Source organism: Oryctolagus cuniculus, chromosome 9, assembly GCF_051225735.1.
Source record: "Oryctolagus cuniculus isolate XC-2025 breed Fujian yellow rabbit chromosome 9, ASM5122573v1, whole genome shotgun sequence".
NCBI lineage: Eukaryota > Metazoa > Chordata > Mammalia > Lagomorpha > Leporidae > Oryctolagus > Oryctolagus cuniculus.
In genome coordinates this window covers 82,026,202-82,048,464 of record NC_142875.1, presented here as the reverse complement: position 1 = coordinate 82,048,464, position 22,263 = coordinate 82,026,202, and the positions used below count along the sequence as shown (strand labels likewise).

General features: G+C 43.8%; 1 protein-coding gene across 6 annotated transcripts in view; it reads left to right on the top strand.

Moving 5' to 3' along the window:
* The window catches only part of FRY (FRY microtubule binding protein), a 499,640-nt gene that overhangs the window by 346,123 nt on the left and 131,254 nt on the right, over nt 1-22,263 (top strand). For all 6 annotated transcript variants that reach the window (XM_008273531.5, XM_089304252.1, XM_002720581.6 and 3 more), the window contains 5 exons: nt 1,023-1,155; nt 6,361-6,468; nt 16,681-16,939; nt 18,239-18,421; nt 21,433-21,519. In XM_008273531.5, the coding sequence (XP_008271753.4) occupies nt 1,023-1,155; nt 6,361-6,468; nt 16,681-16,939; nt 18,239-18,421; nt 21,433-21,519 (770 nt within the window). The remainder of the gene's footprint in view (nt 1-1,022; nt 1,156-6,360; nt 6,469-16,680; nt 16,940-18,238; nt 18,422-21,432; nt 21,520-22,263) is intronic.

Sequence of the window (22,263 nt, the reverse complement as noted above, 5' to 3'; positions counted from 1 at the left end):
TTAGCAAACTTACTCCAAAAAGGTGATTTGTGTGTGTGTTTTTATTTTTTATTAAGTACCCAAATTTAGAAAACTAATACAAATTTTGTTAGCATAAATCCTGGATTCCAAAGACATGAGGGATATATATGCAGAAACTTTTTGCTTTAAAATATTTAATCTTTAGTTATACAATGCCTAAATGAGTTCAAAAGGTTTAATGTGTGAAAAATAATAATTAATAATTAAATTATTAATAGTCAATAATTAATAAAAATTTTTGTCTCATTTATTTAAACTATTTCATGTTGAATTATTAGAATTCCTGTTGACTGAATTGCAATGACTATTTAGTAAACAACCACAAAGTACAGGGCATTTCAGAATGTTCATGAAAAATGCATACTATGAAAAACTATGTGTGGCTCTCAAAAATTTTTGCACCAATATATGCTTATCTTTTATTCTCCATGAACTTTCTGAAATATTCTTACATGGAAAAGCACATGAGAGTAGGCCGGCGCCGTGGCTCAATAGGCTAATCCTCCACCTTGCGGCGCTGGCACACCGGGTTCTAGTCCCGGTCGGGGCGCCGGATTCTGTCCCGGTTGCCCCTCTTCCAGGCCAGCTCTCTGCTATGGCCAGGGAGTGCAGTGGAGGATGGCCCAGGTGCTTGGGCCCTGCACCCCATGGGAGACCAGGAAAAGCACCTGGCTCCTGGCTCCTGCCATCGGATCAGCGCAGTGCGCCAGCCGCAGCGCGCCGGCCGCGGCGGCCATTGGAGGGTGAACCAACGGCAAAGGAAGACCTTGGAAGACCTTTCTCTCTGTCTCTCTCTCTCACTGTCCACTCTGCCTGTCCAAAAAAAAAAAAAAAAAAAAAAAAAGCACATGAGAGAGAGAGACTAAATCAGACTGAGCCCTCTACTTAAAGAAGTCATTGACTCATAAAATCTTTACTAAGTAATGTTAAAGGATGAATAAACCAAGATCCAACTCTTCAATAAATTTAGTGAAGATGTGACTGTACTGCATGTTTTCCAGGCATGTCTTTATATTACTCTCAAGTACGAAAAGCTGTGGACAACATTTTAAGGCACCTTGATAAAGAAGTGGGAAGATGTATGATGCTAACTAATGTTCAGATGTTAAACAAGGAGCCCGAAGACATGATCACGTGAGTACAATGAGAACTATTATCAATGAGAGGTCAGTTAGCCAAAAGGCACAAGTAACGATTTTTCTTATTTGTTCTATCAATTTAGTCTAAAGTTTGTTCTCCTCTTATTAGAATCAGAGTTCTAAGACATGTTAAAGATAGTAAAGAGAAAAGCTTTGACGATCTTTGACTAGCTCTAAAAATAAGGTCAACCCTGAGATAGGTCTACTTTTGGCTGTATCTCCAGTGTCATTAGGTAGTAAGTGAGAAAAGGGCCCCGTGAGTCATTTACTGGTCCACATTTTTCCGAAGTGACAGTTTGTTCCCAAGCTCCATCACAACCCATGTGACACAGTGACATCCCAATTTACTGACATTCTGTCTTCATAAAACACAGGCTTGCTTGTTTCTAGTGACAGTTCCTACTTAGCAGTTTCTGTGTAACTGTGTCATCCATTTAAGAAAGGATTTATATTCTGAAGGTAGAAATCACGTTTCTTAGCCAAAATCTAAAGGGTGTGATTTGTAAGTAGAGCTATGCAGAATAAGCTCATGCATCTGATTTCATCATCATTTAAAAAAAAATCATCTATTATTTTTCACTTTATGTTTCTGTGTGGGAGCAAACTGTTGAAATCCTTACTTAATGTATACTAAGCTGATCTTCTGTATATTAAGATAATCGAAAATGAATCTTGATGTGAATGGAAGGAGAGAGGGAGTGGGAAAGGGGAGGGTTGTGGTTGGGAGGGACGGTATGGGGGGGAAGCCATTGTAATCCATAAGTCGTACTTTGGAAATTTACATTCATTAAATAAAAGTTAAAAAAAAAAGAATAAGCTCATGCAGCTTACGTTTGCTATTTTTGATTAATTGAGGCAGGAACTAGTATTACATTATAATTCTACAATTTTTAAGGATTGATTTCATTTATTTGCAAGAGTGAAAGAGAAAGAGAGAGAGACAGAAAAAGATCTTCCATCCACCGGTTCACTCCCCAGATAGCCACAATGGTCAGAGCTGGGCAGGCCCGAAGCCAGAGGCCTGGAGCTGCATCCAGGTCTGCCACATGGGTGGCAGGGGCCCAACTATGTGGGTCAGCTTCAAATGCCTTCCCAGGAGCATTAGCAGAGAGCTGGATTGGAAACTGGTATTCCAATATGGAATACTGGTGGCACAGGCAGTGGCTTCACCTGCTACACAACAATGCCAGCCCCACAATTCTACAGAATACAAAAGTTTGGACTTTGTTGTTGCACTGTATATTAAACTGTATCTAGGGGGCTGGCGTTGTGTCATAGTAGCTTGGGCCTCCACCTGTAGCTCCGGCATCCCCTATGGGCTCTAGTTCCAGTCCCAGCTGCTCCTCTTCTGATACAGTTCTCTGTTATGGCCTGGGAAAGCAGTGGAAGATGGCCCAAGTGCTTGGGCCCTTGCACGTGTGTGGGAGACCCAAAGGAAGCTCCTGACTTCAGATCGGCCCAGCTCCAGCTATTGCAACCATTTGGGAAGTGAACTGGCATACAGAAGTTCTCTATCTGTAACTCGGCCTCTCAGATAAATAAATAAATTTTAAAAAATAAATTATATCTGGCAACTGTAGTATTAATTTCCAAAAACAGAATTAGGAAGATTTCCTTTGCCACCAGTATATACAGAATTAATCTGAAGTTTGTTATATATAGAGAGAAGTTCATATTGTTAATGTTCACTTTATTGCAATACTAACATGTGTTCATGATTTTTAAAAAGTCAAAAATATAGATGTGTTTTTGAATACCTGCTAATCAGTATCTAAAGTCAAAATGAGAGTTTTGTCCTCAAAGCCTCACATGAAATTGACCAATTTTTTGGCTCCATGTGATTCCTTCTAAACTTCTCCCTAAATCAGCACAGATACATGTCCACAGGAGCCTTCAAAAATTTCACAGAAAATGCATATATGGAAAACCATGCCTGGGTTTCAAAAAGTGTTTGCCCCAGAATAAACTTACTGTTTAATTTTATTTCCCATGACCTTTGTGAAATGCTCTCATGTATAGTTTTTTAAACAAAAATAGGATTATACAATGCATATTATCCTGCAGCTTACCGGTCCTTTGATTTAAATGACATGAAGGCCATGTAGGTCACTTTAGACTTTCAACTAAATTGATGCAGAGTTGCAGCTGACCCAGGTTCATAACACTAAACGTATTACCCACAGCTCCAGTTCTTACCTCATAAATTGCCACATGATTAGTAACCCTTTAGCCTCATTTATTACACAGTCTTTGAATATATTAAATCCCTTTTATGTGTAATGTAGAAGATAGAAGAAATGCCTTTAAAATGTCTGCCATATAGTTATTACCTCTAAATAAAAAGTAGTAAAGACAAATCAGGCAATTAGCCAGCAGTTGAGACACCATGGCCCTATAGGAATACTGGGTTTGATTCCTGGCTCTGGCTCCTGACATATAGAGCCTGGGAGGCAGTCGTGCATGTGGGAGACCTGGAATGCATTCCCAACTTTGCAGGCCAGGCCTTTGAGGACTGAACTAACAGATGACAGCTCTCACTCTCTCACTCTCTCTCTCATTCTCACTCTCTCTCTCATGCTTTCTCTTTTTCTGCCTCGGCATCGTGGCCTAGCAGGTGTGATGATGCAGCAACCCTGATGGGCACTGGTTCCAGTCCCAGTCCCAGCCCCACTTCTGATCCAGCTCCCTGCTAACGCTCCAGGGAAAGCAGCAGAAGATGGCCCAAGTGCTTAGGTTCCTGCCTCCCACATGGGAGACCTGGATGGAGTTTCTGGTTCTTGGCTTCAGCCTGGCCCAACTTGGCTATTGTAGCCATTTGGGGAGTGAACCAGCAGAAAAGCTTTCTCTTTCTCACTCTCTCTCTCTCTCTCTCTCTCTCCCCCTCTGCCTTTCAAATAAAGAAATCTTTAAAAAATAAAAAAGAAGAAGAAGAAGAAAGAAATTGAGAAAGAAGAGGTACTCTGTGATAGGGGCTATGTGACTGAGAGAAGATAAAGAGAAGAATGCAAATAATTAGTAAAAAATTAAATATAATAAAAATAAATTACAGTAAGGAAATTAAAGAACTTGAAAGGAAAGCTATATAATCAGTATACATCATAAGATAGATTAAAACCAAAACAATTATACAAAACCAGAAAAGGAGCATGTTTAAATGTAAATGTTTTAACAAATACCTCACACTTTTTCTACAATTCTTTCCTTCTTCCTATTCAATCATTTTAAGACCCCCACCCCCCGCAAATAGGGTGGGAATATTTTTCATGCCAGACTTTAAGGCAGATCTCTGAGTAGGAAATAACTCATTGCTTCATTCCTGAAAAATAAAGGGAAATGTGAGAGAATCATCGAAGTATTTAGGAGAACAGGGTGGAGGCCACACAACACTAATGGATACAGTCATCTCAGTTGATATTTGAGGTTGGTCGACCACTTTCCCAGGCCTTGTGTAGGATATGAACTTGAACAGTGAACATTCTGTGTTGCTCAATCTCCATTCCTCAATCCATTAGTGGTTCATGCTAGCAAAATAGAAGAATTTTTTAATTTAAGCATCTCTTAATAAATTATCTTACTTATGATATTTTGGAGATTCACATGCTCTCCATAAAAGCCCAGAGAGCAGAGACTGTGGTAGTAACAGGAAATCATGCCTCGGTTAGTTTATAATCTAGGCTTGCATTATCAGCTTGGAAATCTAGCGGAGTTTGCTTTGCCCCTCTGGCCAGAGGGTCATTTGTTTTCTGGCAGATATGAAAATAATTCCAGCTGTTTAAAACATCTGGCGAGTGAGCTAGGAGAACTGCTCAAACGTCTTGCTGTGTTGCAAAAGGAAAATTGGGAGAGGTCGTGAGGCTCTTGCACTGTTCCAGCTATCAAGGTATCTCCTGTAGGCTTCTCTTTCCTTCAGCTGATCAGAAACCACTGTGCGGCTACTGATTCTCAAGAGTACAGCCCGGGGGAAAGTTCCTAGAAAAAGAGAGAAAATAATCTTAGGATTTCCACGAAAGTAGAGCAGTCTTAGAAATCAATACTTGTTTTATTTTTCATGCAAAGTTTTACATTCATTCTTTTTTTTCTTAAAGATTTATTTATTTGAAAGTCATAGTTACACAGAGAGAAGGAGAGGCAGAGGGAGAGAGAGAGAGGTCTTCCATCTGCTGGTTCACTCCTCAGTTGGCCACAATGGCAGGAGCTGAGATGATCTGAAGCCTGGAGCTTCTTCCAGGTCTCCCAAGCGGATGCAGAGGCCCAAGAACTTGAACCATCTTCTACTGCTTTCTTAGGCCATAGCAGAGAGCTGGGTTGGAAGTGGAACAGCAGGGCGTCCAACCGGCGCCCATATTGGATGCCAGCACTGCAAGTGGAGACTTTACCCGCTGCGTCACAGCGCCGGCCACTTACATTCATTCTAAAAAACTTACAATACACTGGAAAGTAATGTCACTGAGCAAAATGGTCATTCAGTGATGATCTTCAGATTATGGGTAGGACAGAGTCTGCTTGCTGTATTTCCATTCTGACCTGTCCCTGTGCCCAGGAGAAATCACTTCTAAGTTTCTATGCTACTTTGTATTTTCCTTTAAAAAAAAAAAACTGTTTATTTATGGATTTATTTCTTTGAAAGGCAGAACAACAGAAACAGCGGAACACAGAGTGTGAGTGCTGTCTTCTATCTGCTGCCTCACTCCTCAAATGGCCACAACAGTCTGATCAGGGCCAGGCCAAAGCCAGAAGCCTGAAACTCCATCCAGGTCTCCCATCTCGGTGGCAGGCGCACTAGCGTCTCGGCCATTATCTGCTGCTCTCACTTGTGCGTTAGCAGGAATCTGGATCTGAAGTAAAGCAGCTGGGACTTAAACTAGCTCTCTGATAATGGGTTTCAAGGGACAAGAGCGCCTAAACCCGCTGCAATGCAATGTCGGCCCCTGCATTTAAATTATCATGTTTGCATCCTATGATTGCTTTAACTTAGTACCCATTTTATATTTATTCTCAGAAGACTGAATCATCAAAATTTAGATAATATTATTGTCATTTCCGTTACTTGAACGATTGGATAGGTGGTTTAATTTTTCCATAAAGGTTATTGATAAAGTCATTGAGAATCCGTTACCTATTGAAACAGCCATATCTGATTTTTTTTTTTTAATTTTCACAACCTTTTGACCTACATTTAAATTTTGTCTTTTAATTCTAGGGGTGAGAGAAAGCCCAAAATAGATCTTTTCAGGACCTGTGTTGCTGCTATTCCTCGACTGCTCCCTGATGGGATGTCAAAACTTGAACTTATTGACTTGCTGGCTAGGTAGGTGGAAACTGTAGTGATCATTACTCGGTAAGAATTGACTTTAATCTTTTGTTGTGATTCCTTTAAAAACAGAATGATTATAATTGACAAGTATTTACTGGATGTATTATACTAGGTACTGTGTATGGGCAGGAATACAGAAACTTGTAAAAACATTTATCTTACGTTCCAGGGGCTTAACATCCAATGTAGAGCAAATTCATAAGCACACGAGGTCACGAATGACCCAAGATCTGAAGTTGTGCCAATTAGTGGCACAAAAAGGTTGAACCATGAGTTTGATGGGTGGAAGGATGACTGTGGCCTGAGGAGGTCTTGCAGAAGGTGGGACTTGACCTCCCGTTTTGGTCCACATTTCCTTACTGCAGAGAATACCCGAGGCAACTAGCGTTGTAAAGAGAGCAGGTTTATTTAGTTCAGAGTTGTGTGGGTTCAAGTTCAAGACTGGGTAGCTGCGTTGGCTGAGCATCTAGTGAGGGTGGAGGCTTTTGTGGAGGAAGAATCACAGGGTGTGCCAGGAAGCAGAGTTAGAGCCTGGACCCACCCAGGCTTGATAACCAACACTCTTGCAAGAACTACCCAGAACCTCCCAGTAAGCCTGCCTCCTTCCTGAACACCACGGGCTTAACTTTCCACCCTGCCAGTATTGTCGACTTACGACTTTGGGGTTTAAGTGTCTGCATGTTCAAACCATAACACTGCCCTTTGAAGGGAAGGTAGATTTCAGAGAGATAAAGGAAGTGGCTTTAGCAAAGTGACTGGTTCAGAGAAGAGTTTAGAAATGCAAAAATGAAATAAGACTAGAGAAAGTGAGTTTTCAGTGAATTTTAAGTAATAGCAGAACAATTTGGCTTGATGAAGTTTTGACTGTAATAACATGAGAAAATGCCATTTAAGGCTGCTTAATCTGATAATGGTGGATAAAGGGAGCCCTGAGTATTAATATTGACCAAATGAAAGCTGCATTGTGTGTGGCCTAGTTTATCCATTTTCTCCATCTGAGAGCACACTTCCCATCCAGACCACGTAAATAACACAACCTCCATCCCGTGTTTCTGCACGTCACACAGTGGCCTCCTGCGGCTTCTGAGCGCCTCCCTGGAGCTCACACTGCTGGCTGTTGTGGTCGTGGTGCTGTCTTCCGTGGACAGTTTGGGCTCCTCTGCTGATCACTGCTTGCTATCAAGTAACAGCTTTGGTAGCCTGCTGTCAATCCTCATTCCTCTTCATCCCACAAGTGATCACAGCCACTCCCACTCTCCACTAGCGAAAGAATGATTTACAGAAGACCTTTACCCCCAAACTGAATATATGTCAAGCCCCATTGCTCTCTGGCCACAACCCTTCTAACCCGTCCAGCTGGTGCTTGTCACCTATGTTCCCCATGACGTGGTTTTTACTATCATTAAGCTGTGGGTCTTTCTTCTTGCTTCCAATCCATGGCCAGAACATACTTTAAAGAAGACTAAAAGGTTAAAAAACAAATGACACGTTAGGTCCTCTTGAGTCCCAGTCACTGGAAGGTGACCAAAGAGTACATTGGATGCATGGATGTGGGGAAGAGGGAAACCGAGGAGTTTCCAGTCTCAGGGAAGGAGAAGAACCAAGAGGAGCAAAGGGTGGGTCTCCAGGGAACAAAGGACATGACGCCATGAGGGGTGTGGGGAGAAAAGCAGAGAGACGAAGATCCTGCACAGGTCGTCCACACTAACAGGCTCACAGGATGGGGGCAGAGACTGAGAATGAAGAAGGCTCTGAGTCAGGTGCCAAGAAGACTTGGAAAGCGTCAGCCACAGACGACAGTGGGGAGGGTGACATGACGAGACATGCAGGGACGGTAGATTGCCTTGTGGCCTGGAGGGGTCAGTGGACTGAGACCCCTCTGCATGACCCGTCAGCCCACCAGAGAACGGGGGACTAGCCTCTGAGAGGTGGAGGAAGCACCCACCAACACCCTCTCACTCCCTGGGTGATCTGGCAAATCATCAGCCTGTCTTTGCCCTTGGTAGAACCGAGACAAAGCCAAATATCTCACACGACTGCTGATAGGGCTGGATGACGTGAGTCTACGTGCTCTTGGTTAATCGTGGGAAAAGTCAGTTACCACGGCACTGACATGGAAGGAGGGTTCACTTTCCTCAGTGCAGGTGTCATCAGTGCCTAGGCACAGGAAGGCCTTTGAAGCACTAAGTTAGGTAAATGGCGTGCAGCTTTCTAATGAATCCCTAATACCACTTTGTGGGAAATCCACACGGGAGACTCTTACCTCTGGAAGCGCCTTGACAGCCTCAAGCAGGGATGCGGGAAGGTGCAGCTACGGTGCAGGGGTGTGGGGAGGGAGTTCCGCCAGGCCTGGTGGAATGTCCATGCTATTTATAGCACGTCCTGTTTATTATTGTATACATTCTTTCGAAGCCTGAAGGTGAATGCTGGCTTTTTATGAGAGGAAAGAATAAATAAATATCCTTGAGAATTCAAGAAAATGAGTGGACTGTATGGGTAACCCATTAAGAGGCCTTTTTCCTGAGTTTCCAAAGAAACCAGAGGCTGTTCTGCTGCGGGGGTGGAGGGATGGAGGGGGAGGGAAGGGGGACCAGAGCCTGCAGCCAGCCTGTGCACTGGCTCCCGCTAGCCTGTAAGAAATGGGCTCCGTCAGATCTCCTCAGGAGGTTCAGAAGACAAAAGTGAAGGAATTCACCAGCAATAAATGTGGGCCTTGGGGGCCACGCAGGTGTCATTTGCACCCCTAAGGTCCAGTTGCACTTGGATAAAGCTGCCTGAGATAACATGTGGTCCAGTCCGAGAAGGATGAGACCTTTGGTTTCAGACCCTTTGTGCTCGTATCCATGGTGCATTTTGGCTTGAAAGCTTGGCTTTCTTCGTAATTAGCCAGAAAAAGACTAATGCTGACGTGGGCTCGCCGGTCCTCTGGGCTCAGTTCCCTGTAAGAGCTTTCTAGAAGTGTCCCCTGTGATCGCTCCCTTCCTAGCTTTTCCAGTAATAGCTAAATACCCCAGGCCCTCCCAGCTCAGGCTGGCTTTGGTGTGGCAGGCAGGACAGCGGCCTGTGGGCCGAGCAGGCCACCCTCCCTCCCCGGGCTGCTGAGTTGCTGTCTGTCCCCGTATTGCTCAGCCAGCTCGTAATGACTGAGTGTGAGGAACCTTCCCATGTGCTAAAAAAAAAACAAACCCTGAGGGGACTTCCATCCCACCCCAGCAGAGCCCGTGCCGCTCTGTTGTCTGGGTGCTGCAGGAGTTCTCTAAGAGGAACGGGCACCCGCTTCTCTCCCAGGCAGTCGCCATCTTCTCTCCAGCTCTTCTCCCAGATGTTTCCTGCTCCAGCTCTGATCCCTGGAAGGGCCTTTTCCCCAAGAACACACAGGCTCCTACTCTTGCTCACTTCGTGGGGCCCCGTATGTGCACCAAGCGTTCACTCATCAGTATTGTCCCTCCACTTTCAAAACACCGAGTTAATGTGACAGCCACCTCATAGTATTGAGAACTAAACACATGCAGACACCCTGGAGGGTGCCTCATTCCCAGAAAGTGCTCAGTAAATGTTAGTTACTACTTTGGGCATCTTCACATTTGCATAACAGACCGCGCTGTACCATGCAGATCATATACATTGTTATTAGGTGAGCCGGTTACGTAGTCATCCCTCTTCTCAAACAAGGAGATTGAACCTCAGAGGGTAAATAAGGCTTGATATCCAAATTTACAGAATTTTCCTGAAACCAAATCTCATTGGTTTTTTTTGCAAGATTAATAGATACCTTTCTATGCAATATTTCCTATCACTTGTGGACATTTCTAAGATGATACATTTGCAATGCCTTGATTTTCTGCAGTATTCTGCAAAAACAGTTAACATTTACTCTGCTTCTCTCTACAACATATTCTGTGTTGGGGGAAGTGGCTAGTTGTGCTGAGCCGCCGAGAGAGGACTAGTCTCAATTGTGCCTGTGTGTGTGTTGCCTCAGTAGTTTCACTTAATCATTTCTTTTAATTGTGTGCAGCTCAATGTGCTGTTCATAAATTGGGGTCTGTTCTTTAATCCCCACCCTCAGAAGAAGTTGCTGCCACCTCTGGTGAACCAGTACAAGGGAACAGCACCCCCGTCTGTAAGCCGCTCCTGTGGGAAACCCTCATCTCCTGGGCTTCTCTTCCAAACCCTTTCTTTCTTTGCTGCCTTCAGGGACATTATGAGGCTGCAGGTTCTGTGCCTTCCTAATAACCTCTTGTTCTCCTGGCCGTCGTTTAGAGGAGCATGTTTCTCCTAGTTGATCTTTTTTTCTGGCTATGGTTTGTAAACTTGAACTCGCCCCCTCTGCATTCATGCTTCTCCGTACAACAGGATTATGAAAAGCGACTAGCTGATTCCCTTAGAATCTGAAGCTCGCCTTTATGTAAGTGGTTTCCATTAAAAAATGATTTGCTCGCACTGACCAAAAAGGTGGCTTTGCCCAGGCTCTATTTTTTCCTCCATTTACAACATGTCCTTTACTTACTCAGTAACAACCTTGTACGTGCACCACGTGCCCTTGGGATCCCAGCCCTGGCTTGCTCGAGATCAGCAGGACCGTGTGCAGTGGCGCACGTGGCCATGCAGAAGGCAGCTGCCCGTTAGCTTGAGAGCAGAGCAGTGAGGATCATGCCAGGCTTGCTGAGTGCTCCTGATGCCAGCTGCCTGGGAGGGACAGCTGCAGTTGATGTTGGCAATGCTGGATTCGTCTGGTATGTTTTACTGCTGTGTCCTTGTAGAAGCCCGGTTAGCCCCCTCAGTGGTTTTATTTACATGGAATCATGCACCCGAGACCCTGTCTTAGGTCCTGAGAACCAGAGCCTGAGTCCCCCGAGCTAGTAAGACCGCTATGCTGGTTGTTTTCTCCTAAAGCCTCGGTGCTCTTGTATTTGCTGCCACCAAACTCTCTGAGAGCCACTTCTGTTAGCATCGCACCTGTTTATTTTGCCTGGGCTTTCTTTTCTGACCCAGTTTCTCCGTGGGATGGCCCAAGTGGGAGTTGGGGAACTGGCCTCTCCTTACCTCTGTCCTTGCCAGTTGTGCAAATGGGCCAGTGAGAGGTGGGGTAGCCCCAGACCGCTGGGCTGCAGGGCCTGAGTACCCAGAGCAGCCAGCTGTCTTTCCCATTTAATTCTAGTTTGTTTAGTTAGCTATCTTTTTTCCTGTTTTGTGTTTTATGATATTAGATCTCAAGATGATCTCTGATTACTAATAGAAGGAAGAATGAGAAAGATCTGGGTGGAGGACATAACTGGCAGGTGACTGTTCACAGGCTTCAAGGACAAACATGGAGCTGCTCCCCCACCACAGCCTTGTTTTCTCAGCTTCCTCCCCTTCCTCTCACCTACTGCTGCACAGACTCGTCTTGACGGCTTATGGTCCCTCAATCTCAATTCCCTGACCATCTGGGCCTTGTTCTTCTACAAACATCCCACTTGTGTGATCAGCTGGGCCTTGGATCTCTGAAGTCCCTTCCCCTTCCGTGGTCCTGAGTCTTCCTCCTCCAGGAACCCCTTCATGCCCCTCACTGCTCCTGCACAGGAACACTACCATGCTGGGGGGTGTGGCCACCTAGAACAGCAAGGACCACATAGCCCTGGGGCTCTCCGAGGCCTTATGGTGATCCTGCCTTGTTGTGGCTTTGAAATCAAAACAGATCTGGATTGCAAATTGTGCATGTGAGCAAAGTTACAGGAAGAGTGCAATTAACCTCATGAAGAAAGCTCGAAAGTGGTGGTCCTTACATAAAGGCCCCATCTAAATAGGCGATAGCGTGGCTTTTATTCCTGGCACAGGCCTAGTTTCATGACTGTATTGCCTTCAGAGTTGGTCACTTAAACAGCAGAATCTGTCTGACTAATTGTGGGGACTTGAAGTCCAAGATCAAGGTGTAGGTAGGGTTGCTTGCTTCTGAGAACCTGAGTGAGAATCTGTTCCTGACCTCTCCCCTAGCATCTGGAGCTTGCTGGCAGTCTTTTTTTTTTTTTTTTTTTTTTTTAAGATTTATTTATTTTGTAGGAAAGGCAGAGTGACAGAATGAGAGTGACAGGGAGAGAGAGCTTCTATCCACTGGTTCATTCCCCAAATGCCTGCAACAGCAAAGGCTAAGGCAGCCCAAAGCCAGCAGCCAGAATCTCCATCTGAGTCTCTGATGTAGATGGCAGGAACCCAGACTTGGGTCATCATCCGCTGCCTCCCAGGAGCCTTAGCAGGAAACTGGATCAGAGGCACTGAGCAGTCAGGACTGGAACTGGCGCTGCAATGTGAGATGCAGGCGTTCCAGGCAGCAGCCTGACCTGCAGCACCGTAGCAGCCTGCTGGCGCTCCTTGCACTCCTTGGCTTGGAGCAGCATCGCCCCAGTCTCGCCTTGTCTTCCCATGGTGTTATTTGCATATGTGTCTCCCGAGGTTCCCTTCTTTTGAAGGTGCTGGTGGTAGCATGTCCGGGGGTCCTCCCTCCTGTATGACCTCGCTCCAGAGCAGCTGGTTACACCTGCAGTGATCCTGGTTCCAAATAGGACAAATGTGGGGAGACAACTTAACATGTAGCAGTAACCAACATCATTCCAAGCCTGAAAATTACACCACTTCCTGCCCTAAAATGGGAGTTTCTTGCCGGTGGGAGCTTGTTTTCTCAACAGTATAAATGTAAATAGGAATAGTAAATTTCAGATGGGGAAATGGCTTCAGATGCTTTTTATAAGCCAGTGTTTTCAACTTATGGACGACATGGATGACTCAAGGCTGCTTGGGAAAAGGGTCCCTTTCCCAAATGAGTAGGCTTCAGGCCTTTGAGCAGAACAGCTCGGATTGTGTGTGTTGTATATTGGAGTTTTTATTAGTCATGTCAAAGCAGGGTGGCCTGACCCCACCCTGGTTGTTTCGAGCATTTGGGGAATGAACCAGGGGGTGGGAGCTCGCTCTCTCTCTCTCTCTCCCCCATCTCTCTATCTTTCAAATAAATAAATAATTTTTTAATAAAACAAAACAGAAATTATCATTTGGTACAGCAGTTAAGCTGTCACTTGACATACCTGCATCCCATATTGGACTGCCTGGGTTCAAGTCCCAGCTACTCCACTGCTGATGTAGCTTCCTGTTTCTGAACATTCTGGAAGGCAGCAGGTGATGGCAAAGTACCTGGGTGACTGCCACCCACCTGTGGAACTCAAAGTGCATTCAGGGTTCCTAGCTCCAGCAGAGCCCAGCCCTGGCTACTATGGATAGTTGGGGGTGAACCAGCGAATCAATGCTTTCTCTCCCTCTGCCCCTCAGTGTATGTATGTGTCTTTCTGATTTTCAAATAAAATGAAAATAAATTTTAGAACAATTTTTAATTAAAACAATACATTCTCACAGAAACAACCAGAATGTTTGGCCAAATATCTGGACACTGGCCTAGCCAAGTTGACATATGAAATTAGTTGTTGAAAAAATAGATCTGCTGGAAATTGAAATATAAAGAAAGTTTGAGAACTTGTATTTAGACAATCTGTAATTACAACTCCCAGTTAAAGTCCTCTGCGTTTTCTTTCAGGAAACCTGAACTGTTTAAGAACTATAGATTCAATTGTGTAAGACTTCCCTGAAGAATGAGCTTAGCTCTTCCTCCTTAGCATCTCTGTAGGACACCATGCACTTCGAGACAAGGAATATATCCCCTGGCTCAGGATGAGTCGGCCCACTGAAGAGCTTTACATCTGCTTTATACAATTTGAATATCCCGTATCTGAAATGTCTGGGAACAGAAGTGTTTCAAATTTTGGATAATTGTGCATTTTGGAATATTTGCATATATATGAAATGAGATGTCTTGGGGGTTGGGACCCAAAACTAAATAAAAAACTGATTTTCATATGTACCTTATAATACACCTAGCCTGAAAGTAACTTTATACAATATTTTTAGTGCACCTGCATTTTGACTGCAACTCATTACATAAGATCAAGAGTGGAATTTTCCACTCATGGTGTCATGACCAACTCAAATGTAGATTCTGGAGCACTTCCAATGTTGAATTCTCAGATGAGGGCTACCCAAACTGTGTTGTTAGATTTGGACCAATTAGGGTTACTTTATGCTTTAGAGGATAAGAAACAACTCTTCTCATTTTGTCAAATTTTTGAAATACTTCATTCAATAGTGTGTAAGTTGTGCAGTTTACACGAGAATTTAATTCAAAATAAGGATTTTGGATTAAGGGACCCTAGCTCTCTCCCCCAATTCCTTAGCCATTTTGTGCGGGATACTATCTGCCCTGTTGTGGTGGTTCCAAATGGCTCTGGCACGGAACACCTCCAGGCCACTGAGTCCTAGAAACTCTACCTTCTCAATGGCTCTGATCTTCATCTCTGCCTTCCTTTGTCTTTTCTGGGGTTCAGGCCCTCGCCACCTACTTCCTGGGTCTTGGCAGTGACCTGATAGCTGGTCCCTACCCTCAGCCTTGTTCCTTCTCCAAAGTGTCATCCCTGTTCCTGCCTGACTCTTTTTGCAATTGAGTTCAATCCCATTTCTTCCTCCGTACTATTCCATATAAAGCTCATTTTCTTTCGATAATAATAGCTAACATCTACTGAGTGCTTACCACACACTCAGTGTGTTGCTAAGAAATGTATGTGGGTCATCTCTAAACCTCAGCAGGGTTATCAGATACAGTCACAGCAGGTAGCCCCCTTTGACAAATGAGGGAGCTGAAGCTTAGAAAGACTGATTAGTGCAAGGTCACATGACCAAGTAGCTAATGATGAGGCAACACACTGACCCAGTATTCCGATTCTAGATCACACACCATTAACCCCTCTACCAGGTCCCTGGGTAGCCTGTAGACCCTCCCATAAACTGTCCCTCTTCCCCTTCCAGCACTCTCACAACTTGCTCTTGCACATGGCACACCCCAGACACCAGTGCTGTATCCTGGGATAGGGTCTGCCTGAATCTCGGGAGGCTTTCAAAAATATTTGTTTATTAAATCAATCAATCAATCAATCAAAGCATTTTGTTCGCTACAATGCTTGAGACCCATGTAAGGATTTAATAGTTTTATAGTGCTGGGAGTCTCTCAGCCTTGGCACCATCTGCATTTTAGACCAGATAAGTCTTTGTTATAGGAGGCTGTCCTGTGCACTGCAGTGTGTTTAACAGCCTCCTTGTCCTCTATACATTAGAGAGATGCCAGTAGCATACCGCACACTGTACAACCAAAAATGTCACCAAACGTTGTCAGATATCCCCCAAGGAACAAACCTGATTGAGGACCACCAGCCTACCTCTGGTTGTTCATTCTTGTTGAATTTCTGGATAAAATTCCTGTGCCTTCTCTGGTAGTCAAGTTTGTCATGCTTACAAATAGAAGTTAGTAATTACTTGTTCTGTAGTGCATTACTAAGAACTATTCATATGTTACTAAATTCAATGTGCTATCATGGATTGAATTCTGAAACAGAAACAGAAATTAATGGAAAACTGGTGAAATCTGAATAAATTATATAGTTTGGTGACTAGAATGGCACCAGTGTTAATTTCTTAGTGTTGATGCCTGTGCTGTTATATAAGATGTTAACATAAGCAGGCTGAGGCTGGGTGAATGCTATAGAAACTATATTATCTTTGCAACTCTTCAGTAAATCTAAACAATTTCTTAAAGTCTTCATTTAAGTCTTTTACTAATCAAAAATTAAGAGAGATTCATTTTTAAAAGATGAATTTACTTATTTGCAAGAATTAGATCTTAAATGCTGGTTTATTCCCAAAATGCAGCAATGGCCAGGCTGAAGCCAGGTGCCTGGAACTCCAGCTGGGTTCCCACATGGTTGGTTGACAGGAGTAGGAGCATCTGGGGCCTTGTCCTCTGCCTTCCTAGGCACATTAGCAGGGAATTGGGAAAAACCCATTTTTGAGACACAAGTAGAAGCTAAGACCTATATGTTTGTATTTCAAAAAGTTCATGGAAAAAGTGAAATTCATGGTGCTCCTAAAGTTGTATTTATGAGATGTGTGACGTTTATATACCTTAAATAAATGGTTTCTGGGGGGAAAAAGATGTTTATTTTGGTGCAAGGAAAAATATGAAATCCTTGTGTAGTTTTTTCAAAAGTTATTTGAAGCCCTCTCCTATCTTCCTTCTTAGATACGGGAGAAAAAAATGAATGAAGTAAATGGCTTTATTGTCTTTTGTTTATTTTACAGGCTCTCCATTCATATGGATGACGAACTGCGACATATTGCGCAGAATTCTCTTCAGGGTTTACTGGTCGACTTCTCAGACTGGAGAGAAGATGTACTGTTTGGCTTTACCAACTTCCTGCTCCGAGAGGTCAGCGACATGCATCACACCCTCCTAGACTCGTCCCTGAAGTTACTGCTGCAGCTCCTCACCCAATGGAAACTGGTCATACAAACTCAAGGGAAGGTCTACGAACAAGCCAACAAAATCCGAAATGCAGAGGTAATTTTCACACTCTCCCTACCCATTGGTATTCCTTTATGTCCTACCTTTGGGAATGAGCAGCCCTTGGAGTTTATTGGGGAACTTCCTCTGGTCACGGCCATTGTTGGTTCTTCTGCCATCATAAATGGTGGTGACGGAATAACTCAGTGATACACCAACAAGCTTAGGCTTGGTAATACTGATAAGGCCACTTAAAGACAAGGAATTGTTTTTTGCATAATTACAAATTTATTTTTAAGATAAAATGGCTATAGACCAGGAAGTCAGAGCCAGATGCGGAGACCGATACAGAATATGGATATATAAAAGCTAGCTGTTCTCCAGCTACTGTTTTCCTGGTCAGCAGCATATTGGCTGCTTTGTCCAATATCCACAAGAAGAAAATGCAGTCTTGCAGTTTCTTGTTCCTTTCATGCCTTAGGCCTGAATGCTAAAAATAATGGCAAAATCTTGGAGAGCAGGTTGAGAGAGGAGTGCTATGAGGGGAGAGCTGGGGTCCTGGACGCCGAGTGGTGACTTGGCAGTGGTGATGAACAGATGGGGACAAGTGGTCTGGCCGGAAGGGAGCGTGACAGAGGGCCCGAGGACTGTGACGCCTCAGGGCAGCACAGGGATCGGTGAGGACCCCAGATGGGCCGGCTTCAGAGAGAGGCTGTCAAGTTCCCTCTCCTTCCTCGTGTTCTACAAATGCCAAGAGATGCTAGGCAGAAAAACAAGGATTGCACATGCTCGTAAAAGGGGAACGGAAAGAAAGGGGAGATCTGCCCCCTCGGTGTCTGCTTCCTCTTGCTTTAGATCTATTTGGCTATAGTTTGGGAATCTTCAGGACCCGTCTGGTAAATGTGCAAAACCTAGATTAGAACCTACCAGGCAGACAAGGAAGCCAGCCTGACCAGAAAGTGAATGTTTGAGAGTTCAAGTAGAGTATCCAGAAGTCTACAGGAACTTTAAGTGAAAACAAATCAGTCCGTTTTGTATGTGCAGTATAATCCCAAATTACATGGACAGAAGCAGTTGTGATTTTTTTACTGTTAACAGCCTTTGAAAAGTTCTTTCTCAGCAGAGGTAACAGATGGTCGATGGTATTCCAAAGCCACAGTTGATCTGAAAAAAAAAAAAGGGGGGGGGAGCTAGGATATTTCATGAATAATAATGAATTCACCATCACGTCTGCTTCTAAGCCATTGAAACTTAAGTTTTACGTGATGAAGTATAACAAAAGATCTGCCTATCAGAATGTTTTCTTCTTCCATTGTTATTTGCTGAACGTGGGATGTTGTTCTTGTTGCCTGGCAGCTAATCCCCAATGGCTCCAGCCACAGAACTCAGTCGGAGCGAGGCCCTCACTGCAGCGTCCTCCACGCCGTGGAAGGGTTTGCCCTGGTTTTGCTCTGCAGCTTCCAGGTGGCCACGCGCAAACTGTCTGTCTTAATACTCAAGGAGATTCGAGCTTTGTTTGTTGCCCTGGGTCAGCCTGAGGTATGGGTTCTTCTGAATTTTCCAATTCTTTGTCTTTAAACTGTTTTGAAATGTAGCTCTAAAACTATAAATAATGCATTATTATTTCCCGTGCTTACATGTCATACATGATATTGAAACATAATGTTTGATTCATTCTTAGGTTTTCATTATTTTCTTTAAGATTTATGTGTTTATTTGAAAGGCAGAGTATCAGAGAGAGAGAGAGAGATCTTCCAATCACTTGTTCACTCCCTAAATGGCCACAACTGCCAGAGCTGGGCCAGGCCAAAGCCAGAAGTCTAGAACTGCATCTGGGTCTTCCACATGGGTACAGGGGCCAAGCACTTGGGCCGTCCTCCACTGCTTTCCCAGGCCATAGCAGAGAGCTGGATCAGAAGTGGAGCAGCCGAGACTCAGACCCACACTTCTATGGGATACTGTTGTTGCATCTGTAGGCTTGTTGCACCACAATGCTGGCCCCTGTTCTTGAGTTTTTAATTATGTAGTAGCATTCTTGATCTACTAAAGATAAATCCTATGCCAAGAGCAACAGAAAATACCATTCCTGGTTAGTTTAGGTTCTGGATCATTATCTTCATAGTTCTTAGCATATACCTAAGAAAGAACATATATCAGAGAATAAACTTGGAAAAATAATGCATCCATGGAAAATAATCAGAGTAGCAGTTGGCTAACGAGAAGTTGTTTTATCTCAGTGACGGGAGAAAAATGGCTTTACAAGGACATGTCCTCTTAAGCTGAGAGAAGGAAGCCGGTTATTAAGCATGAACAAGCCTGGCTAAACTCCCGCGCTCAGTCAAGTGGTGCACGCCTGGTTCAGGTGTTCTGAGTCAGCCAGCTGGCATGGGTGGGCTAACTCTATACACGAGCTGATGAAAGACAGGCCAGTGTTTTACATCGTGTAGTTCTGCAGAAGAATGGCACTTTCTGTTTTTTGTGTTTTAAATTACTAATCTTGGTTTTACCATCCTCAGGATTGTCCTCAGTATAAAAAATATTTCTAAGCCTGTCATAGTCGTTTCTATTCATGGTGCTGCAGATAGCTCTGTTGTATTTCAGGGCTGTGTCTCTGACTCCTGGTAAATGTGTCTCTGACATGCTACATGTTGGAAACTTCCATTCCATTTCTAATTACGATAGTAATGATAGTAACAATTACCTGTGTGTGTCAGACACTGTGCTAACTGCTGCATGCCTATACCTCCTTTAACCTTCACCGTAACATGAAAATCAGTTGTTATTATCCCAATGCACAGATGCTGAGACAGGTTTAGAAAAGCTAAATGCTTTACCGAAAATCAACAGTGAAGACATGATAGATGCCTCTAAAGACCCATGTTCTTTAAAAAAAAAATTTATTTTATTTGAAAGGCAGAGTTAGAGAGAGAGAGGGAGAGACAAAGAGAGAGAGAGAGCACTTCCACCCACTGGTTCACTCCCCAGATGGCTGTAATGGCCAAGGCTGGGCCAGGCCGAAACCAGTAGCCAGAAGTATCTTCCAGGTCTCCTACCTGGGTCCAGGGACCCAACCACTTGGGCCATCTTCTGCTGCCCTGCCAGGCCATCAGTAGCAAGCTGGATTGGAAGTGAAGCCTTCAGGAATCAAACCAGCACCCATATGGGATGCTGGTATTGCAGTCAGTGTCTTAATCCGCTATGCCACAGCGCCAGCCCGAGACCCATGTTCTTAACTGCTGTTCACCAGACTATGTCAAGCATGTCGCTCATGCGTTCCTTTCTTTGCCCAACCAACTTTTATAAACAACCCTCATTCATACCTGAATACAGACATTCCAAGGTTTTCCTATAAGGCTTCTGAGTAAATAATTTTATATTGACAAGTTTATCTATAATAAAGGACAGCAAATGTAAACATAGCCGTATATCAAAAGTAAATTTCAAAATGTTTGCAGAAAATGGAATTAAAAAATAAGTTTAAGGACGGGCGTTTGGTGCTCCAGTTAAGACACCACTTGAGATGCCTTCATCTCATATTGACGTGCCTGGGTTCGAGTCCTGGCTCTGCTTCTGACTCTAGCTTCCTGCTAACACACACCTAGGGAGGCAGCAGTGATGGCTCAAGTACTTGGGATCCCTGTCATCCACATGGGAGGCCCAAGATGAGTGCCCGGCTCCTGGCTTCAGCCTGGCTCAGCCCTGGCTGCCAGGCATTTGGGGAGTAAACTAGCAGATGTGTGATCTCCCTCTGGCTCTCTGTCCCCGTCTTTCTCTCTGCCTTTCAAATAAATAGGTTTTAACTTCTCTTAAAAGACGTTTATTCTGATATAAATGAATTTGAAATTCCTGTAGCTTTTTGTAATATACATTTTTTTCATGAACTTTTGGACAACGCTCATGCCTGGATTTCAAAAACAGTGTGTGCATCAAAGTAAACTTACCTTTTTATTCTATTTTCTACAAGCATTTTGAAGCTCCCTCATTCGTGTAATCATTCCTATAGGAGAACTTGCAGGAAGATATTCTCTCTTGTGCCCTTTCCAATTTGTTTCTTTTATCAAACAGCTGCGCACTGTGTAGATACCACAAAGCATGTGACTGCTGTCTCTGGGCCAGTCTCTTTGAGACTAAACTTTGATCCAAGTCAACAATCTCTCCGTTATTTTAACAGACCACCGACATTTATTGGTCCGACAAAGCATGTTTTCATTCCTTAAGATTAATGACAACATGAACACTTCAGTGGATAATGTTTGATAGTGGTGTTTAGATTTTCATGTGCATATGAGCCTTTGAACTTCTGGAATATGTCTTTTCAGTACAGTGTGAAATTGGAGCCATAATTATCTTCCCCTGAAAGTTGAAAGAGTAACCTCAGAAGCACAGGGAGTTTGATCCGCTGTTTTCACCTTCTTGGCACTCACTTTTCTGTGAGAAAGCCCTTATCACTGAGCTGCACGCTGTTCTGCTTCGTGGTCACCACGAAGGCAGTGGGGTGGGTGGGAAGGATTCGTTTTCCCATGGAGAGTAATCGCCTGCCCTTTGTACAGGATGACGACAGGCCTATGATTGATGTCATGGATCAACTAAGCTCTTCCATTCTCGAAAGCTTTATTCACGTAGCAGTTTCGGATTCAGTAAGTACACATTGGACCCTGATTGCTAACAGTGCTTATGTATAAGCTCTTGACCTGTCTGCAAAAGAGATTCAAAGAAACTTTAAATGGGAGGATGTGGGTTTTATGCCAGATGAGTAAACCAGCACAGATATACTCAAGAAAACAAGTGTTAGCTCCAGAGACCTTTAGATAAATTTCAGACACAATTTGAGCCTTCAGAATATAGACAACATGTTTTTTTCAAACTGAAATTTTGAGAATTGCTCAAGATGCTTAAAAATTGATTTGCCTTCTTTGGTGTATTTAACACTTCACATGTACTTAAAACTAAAGACACTTCGTATTGTACCTAATAGGTGACTTCTGTTTATGTGGTGCTTTGCAATTTACAAGGCGCTTTTGAATTGATCTCATCTGACCCTTAAGTGAGCGGAGGGGTCCCCAAGGCAGTCCCCAGTTCACAGAAGTAAAGTGTTAGTGCCCAGACTTGACCTTCTTCGGGTTGTGAATCTCATTTCCTGAATAGGTGGAAGGGCATTGCAACTGATTTCACTTATCTGACTTTTTACAAATGAAAGTACAGTAACAGAGCCTGGCTTCATTTCAAGTGAAGAGAGGCAGGGCAGACCGGAGACTCCTTGCAGAATCCACGCTGCTAATACCTGATGCAGAGGCTTGTCAAACACAAGGGGCTTTCAAAAGTCCAGGAAAAGATGTACTATGAGAAGAACAATGCATGGATTTCAAACAGCATATGAACCA